The sequence below is a fragment of the Polyodon spathula genome, chromosome 25 (assembly GCF_017654505.1).
Source record: "Polyodon spathula isolate WHYD16114869_AA chromosome 25, ASM1765450v1, whole genome shotgun sequence".
Lineage (NCBI taxonomy): Eukaryota > Metazoa > Chordata > Actinopteri > Acipenseriformes > Polyodontidae > Polyodon > Polyodon spathula.
This window is the reverse complement of record NC_054558.1, coordinates 1,332,527-1,347,188: the sequence shown is the minus strand read 5'-3', so window position 1 is coordinate 1,347,188 and position 14,662 is coordinate 1,332,527. Positions and strand designations below refer to the sequence as shown.

The 14,662-nt window shown below is 44.9% G+C and overlaps 3 protein-coding genes across 4 annotated transcripts in view; 1 reads left to right on the top strand and 2 right to left on the bottom strand.

Annotated features, from left to right (window-relative positions):
• Positions 1 to 328: 328 nt before the first annotated feature.
• On the bottom strand, positions 329 to 5,828 carry LOC121299724 (5' exonuclease Apollo-like). 2 transcript variants are annotated; one of them, XM_041227700.1, is made up of 5 exons: positions 5,668 to 5,828; positions 5,103 to 5,322; positions 4,617 to 4,770; positions 3,550 to 3,732; positions 329 to 3,233 (listed from the first exon to the last, which is right to left on the bottom strand). In XM_041227700.1, exons 2-5 carry the CDS (start codon positions 5,304 to 5,306, stop codon positions 1,876 to 1,878), a joined length of 1,899 nt encoding a protein of 632 aa, XP_041083634.1. In that variant the 5' UTR covers positions 5,307 to 5,322; positions 5,668 to 5,828; the 3' UTR covers positions 329 to 1,875. The 2 variants fall into 2 exon arrangements, with proteins under 2 accessions (XP_041083634.1, XP_041083633.1); XM_041227699.1 differs by having other exon boundaries at positions 330 to 3,233; positions 4,617 to 4,781; positions 5,115 to 5,322.
• Positions 5,829 to 6,776: 948 nt separating this feature from the next.
• Positions 6,777 to 12,104, top strand: LOC121299746 (bcl-2-like protein 15). Its single transcript, XM_041227747.1, has 5 exons — positions 6,777 to 7,060; positions 7,581 to 7,604; positions 7,844 to 7,974; positions 8,331 to 8,546; positions 11,890 to 12,104. Exons 1-5 carry the CDS (start codon positions 6,910 to 6,912, stop codon positions 11,908 to 11,910), a joined length of 543 nt encoding a protein of 180 aa, XP_041083681.1. The 5' UTR covers positions 6,777 to 6,909; the 3' UTR covers positions 11,911 to 12,104.
• Positions 12,105 to 13,202: 1,098 nt separating this feature from the next.
• LOC121299737 (adenosine receptor A1-like) overlaps positions 13,203 to 14,662 on the bottom strand; it is a 4,209-nt gene continuing 2,749 nt past the window's right edge. The window contains exon 2 of the mRNA XM_041227728.1: positions 13,203 to 14,373. Within this exon, the coding sequence (XP_041083662.1) occupies positions 13,737 to 14,373 (637 nt within the window). The 3' untranslated portion in view covers positions 13,203 to 13,736. The remainder of the gene's footprint in view (positions 14,374 to 14,662) is intronic.

Below are 14,662 nucleotides of genomic sequence, written 5' to 3'. Positions count from 1 at the left end.
GGAACTAGAATGTAGTTTGATGACAATCAACGTGAAGAGAATCACACAAAGGACGCTGTGGTGTGGCTGCAGGTCATCACAGGACAAGAACACCACGCTCCATTCCTAGAACATGAGTCACACTTTGCTCAAGAACAGCCTGAAGACGCCACCACTCTCCAGAAAAATCGGATAGTTGTATTAGTAGCTACGGCCAAAAGTTTTGCATCACCTTGAATTTTTTGAGATGCAATAACAAAATACAATAATAATAATAATAATGTTGATCTTTTATTTAGCATCATGTTATCAAAGAAACTACAAAATGACATTGCAAGAGTCTACTGGAAGCCATAACAGTAGTACCCTACTTCACATTAGATTTTGAAATGTGAAATTTGTGGATTTGCCAGTTTTCTGTTCAGTATATGGAAAACTACAAAGCCGTGTGTAATTCTATATGATAAATGACATAATTCTTCATTTGACTTTATGAAGCAAAATGAGTTCATTCTACAGGAGATGCACAACTTTTGGCTATAGCTGTATGTTCCAAAAATAGCAGCTGCCAGTTCACACGGCTTAATTTTGGGCTACTGGGGCTCCTGTAAGGGAACTGGGGTTGACCTGTGTGCTGCTTTCTCTTGCTTGTCATACCTTTGAGTTCTGTACAGTCCTGTAAACATGTGCTCTTCTGAAGAACCCTTTGGAACGCAGTCACGCCCTTCCGCTAACACCTGGGATCGGTATCCCTTAACGCTTAATGATCTAATAACAGCACGTGCACGAGTGCTGCCCCTTGTCAATCCAAACCTCCAGCACACCCCTCCGTGCTGTACCCGCGTCCAATCAGGAACACAGAGTAACACATGCATGATGACAGCGCATCTTCCCTCAACGCTGTCTTCACAATCAAATGATTGTTTCGCTTCACTGAGCCGTTAAGAACGAGGCAGGCAGGTATTCACAAAGTGCCACCATCTGTCCTGCACTTTCTGTTCAAATTCCTTGCAAAAGAAAAATCGTACAGTAAATGTCCCAATGCTCAGGAGTTACTTTAAAACACATACTTCAGAAACCCCTATTAAAAGCACTAAAAGCATTTTAAATGCTGTGTTAAGGGGAGTGCGTTGTGAATTGTAATTGAATAATGTATGAAAATCTCTATAACTTTGAAATGAATACAAATGAATATAAACAGTAAATGAAGTCTACAGCAGAACCAGTCCCATCCCACTGAACTGCTTCCAGGAGTTCATCGAATGTGTGAAAATACTGCGTCTCCGAGGGAGAGGCTATACTACAGTATAGATGCTTTATTAATGACGGGGCGTTATAAATGAACACATTCAGGTACAGCAGTGGCTCTAAACACCACAGTACAGCACTGCACCTATACTAGACAAAGACAATCAGACACAATGAAGATACAAGTGTTAAAAACAAAAAGCACTAATGCAGTATTTAACAACTTACAAAACAGTGCATACTGCTCTCTCCCAGCCCAGGACAAAGTAATGGCACAGGTTAGTTTCATCTTTTTTTTGCACCAAAAGCACAAGATGCTGAGCTTCAGAACAACCCAGTTTAACAAGACTACTTAATCAAGACCAAATCTACACCGAAATAACTTGAAAATCACAGAGTGTACAACTCGCAGCCTGCTCTTCCAGCACTGCGAACAGCACACAGTGTAACAGCAGTTACCACACTGCAGCCACACCTCACAGTGTTCAGCGACTCGGAGTCGAGATAAGATTTACAAGCACAGAGAGGGCTACCCAGGCTCCGGTACACAGAGAAGAGCTTCAAACAGCTTCCTCTCTCAGGTACTGGCATTGTAGAACAGATCGAGCTGGACCTGATGCAACAAAAGGGTTTCATCTCCGTTGCGTTTCAGGAGCTCTGGGATGTCCCGGTGCATCTTTCCACAAGCTCATCGAAAGTTGGTTTCCGCTGCCCCGCATGATTGAAGGGGGCGAGACGGTACTTCTCCGCAAGGTGACTGGAAATAACTGCAAGAGCCTTGCAGCTGGCAGCTCGGACCGGCGCTCCTGTCATAAAATCAGCAGACTCTGGAAACGAGAGGCCGGTGGATCCAGCTCTATCTACAGGCTGTCTTTCAGGCACTGCGTTTCTTGTGTGCTCAAGACAGGTTTCAGCTTCAGTGTTCTTAGACAGCCAGGCTGACTCTGCCTCGGCTCCAGATCCCCTCACAAGCCCGCCGCTCCCACTCGGCCTCACAGACTCGTTCTCAGCTTTCCACGGCCTCAGGGAGACTCCCTGCCAAGCACGGCACACCAGACCCTCTGCGTTGCAGCCTGCTTCTCTTCTTGACGGCTCTTGCAGCCCACTGGTGTCTCCGTCCTCTGCTTTCAACTCATTGAGTCTCTTAGGGGGAGTGAACAGCTTGCAGGAAGACTTCAGGGTTGGGTTGTCCTCAAGTGTGTTACCTGAAGCCTGTGTTGGAGAACCGAGTCCATTCCTACACCACACATCATCCAGCTTCATCTGCTTTCTATTCCTTTCGCAAGAAGCAAGTGATTGAGGGGGTTTCTTTCTGCGCCTAACTGCTACCTGGATGACAGCTCTGCTGCAGTCTCCCAGCACTTTCTGTGGGAAATCAGGGTCCTGGCACTGGGACTCTTGCTTGTCTAGAGGGGGTCCAGTCTTGTCACGGTCTTCCTCCTGGCGCTGGTTTGGTCTGGGCTTGTGCTCCGGGGACTCAAACATCACCCCCCTGGGGACAGGGGGGCCGTGTCTGGGTGGTCCCGGCACAAGCTTAACTGGAGGGTCGGGGTCCTTCTTCATAAACAGCTGCACAGATTCGGGCACCTCCACTGGAGGTCTCTGCTCCCGCTGACTCAGGTAAGCAGAGAAGTTACACGCGGCTGATCTGACGATGGGGATCACAGAGCCGGGCTCCAGGGCCAAGACAAATTCCTCCAGCTCCTGGAAGGAGGAGTGGTCGGAGTAGGGCACTACGTGCAGGTTGCAGTGCCAGGGGGTCAGCGGGCGGCTGGTGGGCAGGATGGCCAGGGTTGGGTGCTGGGTGTTCCACTGAATCAGGGCGGAGTGCTTGACCTCTCTCTGCTCCACCACTCTGAATCTGCCAGCCCCCTCCTCTGTGACAAACACGTCCGGGAGGCCCAGCACACGCATGGTCTCCATCCGCTCAGGGCTCACCACCACCCACGACTGGAACTCCAACGCCAGCTCCACCAGCAGAGACTCCTTGCCCAGTTTGTAAAGGCCTGTGTGTGCGAGAGGGAGAGGGAGAGAAAGGAAACGCAGCGTTGTGTAGTGCAGGTGCAAGACAACACACCCAAACAGAAATGACAGAGATAAAGTGATAACGCTGCCAATGCAGACAAGCATGTCAGAGACATTCATCCAAAGAGTAAAATTCACCATGACCTACAGCCACAGAATGCAGGCAGACTGCATACACTTCCAGATTCTGATAGCTTACACAAACGTCCTTGGCAAATTTCACAATTAGACGATCCAGACCTACGCAGAAAGCGCGGCCTCCCCAGCGGGTTTGAAAGCCACTGCTGACGCTCTTACCGATGACAATGTCGTGCTCGGGGTGCTGGCGGATGAGCTCTTTGATCCTCTGGGTGGCCTGGCTCCGGGACGGCAGGACCCGGTCTCGGCTCGCGTTGGTGTTGTCCAGGTAGAGCACGTCAATCTGCTTGTGCTTACTGAGACACGGCTCCCTCAGCATCAACGGGGTGTAGCGGAAATCACCTGACAGAGAGAGAGAGAAAGATATATAGAGACAGAGTGAGGGAGGGAGAGAAAGAGACAGAGTGCGAGGGAGAGCGAGTGAAGGAGGGAGCAAGGAACACACAAATCTGGTGAAACTAGACATCTAGAGGTTAGTCAAGAAACCAACTACATTTGGCCTTTTAAGGTGTGTGGCTTTACAACTTAGTATTTAATACGAGACAACAAAAAACATTTTCCTCAACAAGTGCTGGAAAATGGAAAAATGTTTAAAAACTAAAAAAGAAACTGAAAGGAAAAAATAAAACACAAAAACCAAAACGTGCAGCGTTGTGTTAATATCGCTTCATGAGAATGCTGCATAAACAGCACAGCCAAGCAGCAACGACACCCCCCGAGCGGCACTGCTGCTCACAACACATGGACGGATGAGTCTGCACTGTCACAGAAAGAGAGAACTGAAACTGAAAGGGACTCGCAAGCTGCTTTTTGTTTGTTTGTTTATTGTGCATGCAGCAATTTAAAAAAAAAAAGTTAAACTAAACAGAACCAAAATAATCTTACCAAATAAATAAAAACTGAAAACAAAACCCTGTTTCACATAGCGCTCAATTAAAAGTGAATTTAATTTGGGAGAAACAAAAAACCCACGGAGTAGACGAGACTCATATAGGGAGTATTTTACAGAACTGAGGAACTGTCCTGAATTGCACCAGCCTGTTGTTTTGACATTGCTCGTAATCTAGGGCAATACCCTGTCAAATGATCAAAAAAAACACACACAACAGTGGTTTATGGGTTTACCTTATTTTAGGATGCAGAGTCAGTAACTATGGCACACAACCTTCAGAGCAGTTGCAGAAGAAACCCTTTTTCTTCTGTCCTGTATTGACCTGTCTGCTTACCTGTGTAGAGTATGGTGCCGAAGTAGCCCTCAAACAGGAACATGACGGAGCCCGGGCAGTGGTTGGCATCGATCAGGGTGACTGTCATCGTCTCCTTGCCCACCTCATCCAGGGGCAGCAGGTGGGCCTGTCCCACCTCCAGGGGGTGGATCCACTTGTCCTTCACTTTCAGAGGAAAGGGAGCAAGCTGTGGTCACAGCCCGTCCACATGTCACCACAGCGGTGCAAACAGATCACTGTTCTACCAGTTACACACACGCAAAGACAGGCAAGCAGGTCTGGGCAAAACAATGCTCTTTAAAACTACAGTGGACTCTCTATAGCACAGAACGCTCTCTAATCTGATCCACCTCATGATATAACGTGAAGCATTTACAGCCGCCTCTGTATCACACCCTGAATCGAGGGCAGCTCTGAAAGCCTGGGCTGGATGCAGCGCCCGCGCGAGTTTCAAGTCATCCTGATTACAGTGCACAGGGCCGGCACCCTCTCCCGTACCTGTAGCTTTAATCGGAGCAGCTTGGCGGCGAGAGGCGAGCAGTAGATGGCTCTGTTGCTCCAGGTGGAAGTCAGGCCGCTGGTGTGGTCTGCGTGCATGTGAGAGAGGAAGAACAGGCGCGCCTGGCTACATTTCCGCACCTGCCAGAAGTCCACGGCTAGCGGGGTGTGGGGGATGACCGACCCGTTCATTTCTCCAAAAACACACCTGAAAAACAACCAACCGGTAAAGCGTTATAACAGAGCATCGCAGTCCATACCCGGACGCGGTTTCAGAGAATGCAAAAGGAGCAACACTGGTTTACTAATTTACCTAAACGACAGCAGTTTTTCTAATAAAACATTAATTTCTGTTTAAGCATATTTTGGCATTCACGTGATTTAAGAAAAAAATAACACATTTTCTTCCTGCAGAAATGTATTAGCGTACCAATTTGATAAGAATACGGGCTAACGTATTATTATTATTATTATTATTATTAATACCAGATGCCCTTTCATACTTATTTGGGTGTTCTAAAGTTCCATGCGTGCTACAGACAGCCCCCCTTACCTGCCCGTGTGAAGCCAGTCAGGAGATACTACAGCGGGCTGCTTTACATGCCCTAGAAAATAAACACAGTCTAATAATCCCAATGCATTCACTTAATAAAAACCAGCACGCCCGAGATTGTGAAGAGAATGAGCTCTTCTTCTGAGAATCACTGCAGGCTTGAAACCGTCCGAACGCGCGGTAAACGAAAAAGGAATGAGACCCTGGGCGCGGCAAGATGGGGGGGGGGGGGGGGGGGGGGGGGGGGGGGGGGGGGGGGGGGGGGGGGGGGGGGTGCATGCCAACCTTAGTCGTAATTTCGTTACATTTCAACGCCGCAAGGGTTGGTTAGATCAGCATTAAAGAAATGTAAAGTTCGGCGTTTAGTCCAATCAAATCCCTAACAGGGCAGATCCAATCCCTAAACCCTAATTTGGTTGAATTTAAAATTGAAACGGCAAAGTTAAAACTGTGCAACACCCTCTAAAATTAAATGCAATACAAAAAAAAACAAATACATGGCGACGTTGTTTTCATATGAGTTAAAAAATTTTCCAATGGAGAAAATATGACCAAAGACAGGGTCAGATTTACTTAGCAACAGTTTCTTTTTTTAAATGATATAATTGCGGGTTGTTTATTAATTGAAGTGACAGATTTCTGTATCTCTGCATGATTCCACGCCTGTGCAGATGCAGTTTTTCAAAGCTGGATGTGAATGCCTGAGATTTCTCTCCCCGAGCACCGCTGTGTTCTCAGGCACTGCCATTGAGTTCTGCTGCAGTTTGCAACAAATATTGAAAACAAGACCAAACTAATTCTGTAGCGAAATAAAACAGCACATTTAACACCGCTGGTTTTCTACAGTACGCTCAGCCTCCTGCATTGCTCAACACACGAAACCCTTGATTAAACGCAACATTATAATTAAAACTGTGTTTTTCTTTTTAAAACACATGTACATTTTAATACATGTAAATAAGGTTGAGGAACATTCCGCATTCACGTGTAGCGATCTTGATCTACTCAGGAGTCAAAACTAACGGGATACAGAATGGTGCGTAAAACCGGCCCTGCCTGCGCATTGAATACCCTGCACTTTGGACTCTAGTGCGTTCATTGCGCTGCTGAGGAAATGAAAGCAAACAGGAAATACATTTAAAAAAAACCCACACAGAAATAAAAAAGAGCAGTCAAATGCAGAGGCAGAGCTCTGAATTTTCCTTTAAACTTTCAATAAGTTTAGCTCGGTAATAGAGAGAAATGGCCCCCAAAGACATTGAATGCCAAACCGAATTGATATTAAACTGTCTTTTCGAGGACGAGTCAAAAGTCTCAGTGCGAGCCTTCGAGAAGGCAGCGTCTGCTAAAGCACCGTTTCGTCTGCAAAACTCGGTTCCGTTCCGCGCCGAAGGTAACTCGTTTTTTGTTTAGTTTTTTCCTTCAACTAAAGCAAGTACAGTTCTTTGTTTCTGACGCGCAATTAAAGCTGTGAATGTGTTTGTAAATTGAAGGGAGCTGGGATTTGATGACTTTATGGAACAGGGGAAGGGCATTGCAGTTTTCCGATGGATTGGAAAGCAGGCAGTGTAAATTCCTCCTTGTAAAGTAGCCGACGACAACTGTGGGATTCCCCACCCCAAAGGGTTCTTAGTATTGCAGGTCATCAGTGCATCACTGTAATATGTTGAATACTGATACAACTAGGTGTCACATTGTTACCAGACAATATTAACTGCATTGTTTCTTATTTTGAAGTGCTAACTGTATCAGCGTGGTTTAAAGAGAGTTTTGGTAGCATATAATCCCTTGACGAAATGAAGCACAGTAAATATGCAGGTCATTTTGAATTTCCCCAGTGCATTCGCTACAGTTTACCATGGTTTGTCATGATTCTTTTTGTGTTTTTTGTTTATTTGTTTGTTTGTTTTTAGGCTTGGTTGCAGATGGTCCAGAAGGTAAGATTTTGTTCAACTGAACTTCAAGGCAGCGCTTTGTTACTGGCGCTCTTTTAAACAGTGTTAATTCATTTATAAACTGGAAGGACCAGGGATTAAAAAAACAAAAAACAAAGAACAAACTATTTATCGTACAGAAGACTTGCTCATTGAAACGGGGGGCTCGTTTACAAGGGGGTCCTGTTAGACATTAAAACAATTCCAAATGTTGTGTTTAATAGCAGTTGTGTATTCTGTAGAGGATGACAGTTTTGATCCTGTAATAATCGCCGACCAGCTGCGGAGCATCGCTGACCAATACAACGATGCTGTGCTACAGCCCATGATGGATGAGTTTCTAACGCAAGCCCGAATGGCAGCAGCAGATCAGGTGACACTGTCTACATCCTCTTGCTTCTGATCTGGCTCTGCAACCTTTCCTCACTTCCTGTTGAGCAGTGTGCGGCGTAAGAGAGGGTTTGTGGCTCTGGATCATGCGAAAACTCATCTGACATCCAGGTCCTCAAAACCAAATACTTCCTGCAGTCCCCAACATACCAATGAGTCAGCCTCTTCCATTATACTGACGAAGATCGCAGGCTGTTTAAAGCTGGTTTGGTGACTCACACAGTTATTTTGTCCTGTGTTTGTGCGAGAGACCTCATCTGTCTCAGGCTCTCTAATATGCTGACCAGTTGTCCTTTTATAACTTATAGAATGTAATTGTCTTTTTTTCCCCCCTTCCAGCTAGCAGCTATGTTTTCACAGACGGTGGATCATCTCAGTAAAAACTGGGCTTCGCAGGGTGGTGATGTCAGACAGGAGATGTGTGCTCTTAAAGCAGCCACGGCGTTGGGTTTGTACGCTCGCAAGAAGTGCCCAGAACTGAGCTCAATCCGCAGTGCCATGGCACAGTTCGTGAACACTCGCCTGGGGGACTGGATTGCACAGCAGGGGGGCTGGGTAAGTAACTCGTGCCCCTCAATCTCAGCTAATTCTAGGAGGGGATTGGGATGTCCCAGTGAGTTGCTTTGGCAGTGATGACATCACAGGTGCATTTCAGGGAGCTTCATTTAAAGAAGTTAATGGTTTATTATTCACCATTTCAAAGAACACAATATAAACGCCTGTACACGCTATTGGAAAGGCCTTGTTTGCAGTTCAGGCTGTTTACATTAGCCCCGCCCCGCCCCGCACTGCGTGCATTACCATTGACAGTTTCATCTTAGGGGAATTTTGCAGAATTGCATTTTGCATCTTTATAAGGTTTTACAGGAAACAGCTACAAAGTTATTTTTTAACATTGTCTTATAAAGAGAGACTTTTGAAACCCCCTCCTGCTCGGTTTTGATGTGTTTAAAGCATAGACTGCATTGGCTGAGGCTCTTCCCATTGCTCTGCTATGGAAGGGTGTCACACATTGTGTCTTGGGTATAATCGCTTATCCTTCCAGTTACCGGCGGTGACGGGAAAGGGGAGCAGTCTCATTCCCGGCTCATGTATCTTTTACTTTCTGTTTCATACTTGCACAGGGTTTAGTCTTTAGACTGTTGGCTTGTTTGCATGTATTTACCTAAGCTGACATTTGATATGAGGAAAGTGAATAGCAATCACGTGAAAGCACACGGCCAGCAAACAGGGAACGACATGCCATCAAAACCAAAAGAAAACCTGTTTCTCAAGCATTCTCTTTAGAAGGAACTCATTATAATCGAGGGAGCTGAGTTCCTTCATCAGAGCTGCTGATGCCCGGATATATTTCCAACCAATCACACCTGTTTCTAGCAGGATGTGGCTGGAAACACTGTACACGTTTCTGATGATCGTTATTTCTGTCTGTAACGTCCAGCTGCGAGCATTGTGTGACTGTAGTTTTGTCTTTGTATTTCGTTGTAGGGCATTGTGTGACTGTAGTTTTGTCTTTGTATTTCGTTGTAGGGCATTGTGTGGCGGTAGTTTTGTCTTTGTATTTCGTTGTGGGGCATTGTGTGATTGTAGTTTTGTCTTTGTATTTCGTTGTAGAGCATTGTGTGTGGTAGTTTTGTCTTTGTATTTCGTTGTAGGGCATTGTGTGATGGTAGTTTTGTCTTTGTATTTCGTTGTAGGGCATTGTGTGACTGTAGTTTTGTCTTTGTATTTCGTTGTAGGGCATTGTGTGACGGTAGTTTTGTCTTTGTATTTCGTTGTAGGGCATTGTGTGATGGTAGTTTTGTCTTTGTATTTCGTTGTGGGGCATTGTGTGATGGTAGTTTTGTCTTTGTATTTCGTTGTGGGGCATTGTGTGATGGTAGTTTTGTCTTTGTATTTCGTTGTAGAGCATTGTGTGATGGTAGTTTTGTCTTTGTATTTCGTTGTAGGGCATTGTGTGATGGTAGTTTTGTCTTTGTATTTCGTTGTAGGGCATTGTGTGATGGTAGTTTTGTCTTTGTATTTCGTTGTAGGGCATTGTGTGATGGTAGTTTTGTCTTTGTATTTCGTTGTAGGGCATTGTGTGATGGTAGTTTTGTCTTTGTATTTCGTTGTAGGGCATTGTGTTGGTAGTTTTGTCTTTGTATTTCGTTGTGAGCATTGTGTGATGGTAGTTTTGTCTTTGTATTTCGTTGTAGGGCATTGTGTGACTGTAGTTTTGTCTTTGTATTTCGTTGTAGGTCATTGTGTGACTGTAGTTTTGTCTTTGTATTTCGTTGTAGAGCATTGTGTGATGGTAGTTTTGTCTTTGTATTTCGTTGTAGAGCATTGTGTGATGGTAGTTTTGTCTTTGTATTTCGTTGTAGAGCATTGTGTGATGGTAGTTTTGTCTTTGTATTTCGTTGTAGGGCATTGTGTGATGGTAGTTTTGTCTTTGTATTTCGTTGTAGGGCATTGTGTGATGGTAGTTTTGTCTTTGTATTTCGTTGTAGGGCATTGTGTGACGGTAGTTTTGTCTTTGTATTTCGTTGTGGGGCATTGTGTGGCGGTAGTTTTGTCTTTGTATTTCGTTGTAGGGCATTGTGTGACGGTAGTTTTGTCTTTGTATTTCGTTGTAGGGCATTGTGTGACTGTAGTTTTGTCTTTGTATTTCGTTGTAGGGCATTGTGTGATGGTAGTTTTGTCTTTGTATTTCGTTGTAGGGCATTGTGTGATGGTAGTTTTGTCTTTGTATTTCGTTGTAGGCATTGTGTGATGGTAGTTTTGTCTTTGTATTTCGTTGTAGAGCATTGTGTGATGGTAGTTTTGTCTTTGTATTTCGTTGTAGAGCATTGTGTGATGGTAGTTTTGTCTTTGTATTTCGTTGTAGGGCATTGTGTGATGGTAGTTTTGTCTTTGTATTTCGTTGTAGGGCATTGTGTGATGGTAGTTTTGTCTTTGTATTTCGTTGTAGGGCATTGTGTGATGGTAGTTTTGTCTTTGTATTTCGTTGTAGGGCATTGTGTGGCGGTAGTTTTGTCTTTGTATTTCGTTGTAGGGCATTGTGTGATGGTAGTTTTGTCTTTGTATTTCGTTGTAGGGCATTGTGTGGCGGTAGTTTTGTCTTTGTATTTCGTTGTGCATTGTGTGATGGTAGTTTTGTCTTTGTATTTCGTTGTAGGGCATTGTGTGATGGTAGTTTTGTCTTTGTATTTCGTTGTAGGGCATTGTGTGATGGTAGTTTTGTCTTTGTATTTCGTTGTAGGGCATTGTGTGATGGTAGTTTTGTCTTTGTATTTCGTTGTAGAGCATTGTGTGATGGTAGTTTTGTCTTTGTATTTCGCATTGTGTGATGGTAGTTTTGTCTTTGTATTTCGTTGTAGGGCATTGTGTGGCGGTAGTTTTGTCTTTGTATTTCGTTGTAGGGCATTGTGTGGCGGTAGTTTTGTCTTTGTATTTCGTTGTAGGGCATTGTGTGGCGGTAGTTTTGTCTTTGTATTTCGTTGTGGGGCATTGTGTGACTGGTAGTTTTGTCTTTGTATTTCGTTGTAGAGCATTGTGTGATGGTAGTTTTGTCTTTGTATTTCGCATTGTGTGATGGTAGTTTTGTCTTTGTATTTCGTTGTGCATTGTGTGACTGTAGTTTTGTCTTTGTATTTCGTTGTAGGGCATTGTGTGACGGTAGTTTTGTCTTTGTATTTCGTTGTGGGGCATTGTGTGACGGTAGTTTTGTCTTTGTATTTCGTTGTAGGGCATTGTGTGGCGGTAGTTTTGTCTTTGTATTTCGTTGTAGGGCATTGTGTGATGGTAGTTTTGTCTTTGTATTTCGTTGTAGGGCATTGTGTGACGGTAGTTTTGTCTTTGTATTTCGTTGTGGGGCATTGTGTGATGGTAGTTTTGTCTTTGTATTTCGTTGTAGGGTCAGGTTGCATCCAGGTAGAAGAACAGAGTGAAGGGACGCCTGGGGGAGTGCAGCAGATTCACTGGGTTTGAATGGGACTCCGAGCACACTGCAAAGCTAACTAAGGGATACTACATTCCAGCCATTCTACAGCTATTGAAACAGGAACATTATAATACACTATCAAATCTGTGGGCTCTGTTGATTCTCCAATAAAAAACAACTAATGTTTCCTTTCTCATAGTACTGGTATTTTTAAAACTACTGAAGTCTCTTTCAACCCTATAACTCCATTCAAACCAGCACAGCACCCCAGCAATATAGGAAAGATACCCCCATTCAAACCAGCACAGCACCCCAGTGATATAGGAAAGATACCCCCATTCAAACCAGCACAGCACCCCAGTGATATAGGAGAGATACCCCCATTCAAATCAGCACAGCACCCCAGTAATATTGGAAAGATACCCCCATTCAAACCAGCACAGCACCCCAGTGATATAGGAAAGATACCCCCATTCAAACCAGCACAGCACCCCAGTGATATAGGAAAGATACCCCCATTCAAATCAGCACAGCACCCCAGTGATATAGGAAAGATACCCCCATTCAAACCAGCACAGCACCCCAGCGATATAGGAAAGATACCCCCATTCAAACCAGCTTAAATGCAGTATATGCATTGCAAACGCATACCACGCTGACAAATTAAAACGCGAATCAGATCAATGAGAATGTACAGCGGGCAGAGTAAGTCATGCAGCTTCCTATAAGGGGGAGGGAATTGGATTAGTTTAACACCCGCAGTTACTGATACCCGCCACAGAGGGGCTCATAACACCACTCCTGCACTTGGAACTGGGACAGCCGCGGCGCGTCCACACGGACACGTGGATATAAAACCGCGACACACGCGGGAAGCAGATGACCGGCAAAGCCGCACCGCACAAGTGCATCAGGGACACGGAGAAAAAGACCGTTCAGCAATCTTAAATCAAAACCGCCTTTGTGTTCAGCATTTCCTTTTCAGCACCGTGATCTCATGATATTGATCCTTCGGGTCTGATTAGAACAAAAAGGCTCTTTAAAAAAAAAAAAAACGCAACTCTGACCAGCATTCATAACTTCACACGTGGAGCTGTGACACGGCAGAGCAATATAGCGGGCACAGGACTGCAAAATACCGCATTTATTGCAGTGCGCTCATCTGATGAGTGGCTTCCAACAATTAGGTTTTTTAAATACGCAATTTTAAAAACAGACGGATCAATGCATTGACTCCAAAATAAAAGACGAGTTGCAGTGGATACGAGAACAATAAGCAAGGCCAATCGATAAAAGTCTCTTTATTTAGGTGTAACAGGTCTTGTGTCTGTATCTCTGGGTCACAACGCTACACTTTCAATAGATTGCATATGACAATCACTGGTCATTTTTCCAACATCCACAAAACTTTACACACGTTAATATAATATGCAGCACTACGAAAAACAAACTTAAGTGACACAACATAGAAATACAGATGTTACCAAATCAGCGGTGCGTGGAAATTGTGTCCATATTAGTGTGAAAATGGTAGTCGAGGCTTTAAATCATATATGTGCTTATGTTATTCAGTGTACAATGATTTCAGTCATTCATTAAAGAAAATTGTCTCTTGTATTTTTCAAAAGTCTCTGCCGGCATGATAACTGGCAATGAATGGTCATTACTGCGAACGAGGAGCGGTTTCACAGCGCGGACACTAGGCACTGCGCAGCTCTACTGCAACAGACCGAGCACGGTTTTTAAATAATCTGCGCTCTTATTGCTTATATAGATAATGCACGGAAAAGTGAAAGCTGTCTGTGTCACGCAGCTGCGCTTCAGAGAGCGTTCTGATCGGCGTGATTGTCAGTTTTCTCGTTCTGGAAATTGTTCTCAGGATCGGGGGTTTTCTTGCAACAGAAGTAGTGTCTCCAGATTGTGCTAAATGCTGTTCTGAATTTCCTGATCCTGAACGCGTAGATGATGGGATTCACGGCTGAGTTGCCGTGGCTCAGGAATATGGCGGTGTAAGTCAGGACCATCGGTTTTTTGCAGGAGGGACAGAACAAGGTAACGCAGTTCAGGACGTGAAGGGGTAGCCAGCTGACTGCGAATAGAAACAGCACCAGCGCCAGCGACTTGGCCAGTCTCAGTTCCTTGTGGTAATATTTGCTGGGGTCGGAGGCGCTGGCCGACACCTTCTTGGCGAGCTGCTTGCGGATCATGCAGAAGATCTCCGTGTAGATTAGCAGCATGAGCAGCAGCGGGGGCAGGACCCAGCCAAAGAAGTTAAAGTAAACCATGTACTCCATGCTGATGACGTTCTCGAACTGGCAGGTGATCAGGAGGTCTGTGGAGTTGATCTTCTGTAGATTGTTCCAGCCCAGCATGGGGATGAAGCCCACGATGGAAGCCACTGCCCAGCACACCAGGACTGCCACCCCGGCCCTCTTCTGGGTCACCACCCTCTTGTAGCTGTGAAAAACAACAAAGACACGTCAAAACAGTGCCCCGTTATTTCAGCCCTGTTTCGTCCCCACACCGGGTCAGTTCACAGCAAGGAGCCCGGTTGTTCAAACACCTGGCACCTGGTCATTTTAAACAACGTGTCTGAACTAGGGAAGTTCAGAAACCCAAGGCTAGTGTTAGTTTCAAGACCTGGACTCATTCTTCACCCAAACCCACAGTAGATGTTAAATAATGATGGACTGTCCCTCTACTGGAAATGAAGAGGAAACACCTTGACATCCGTACTGAGGTAATG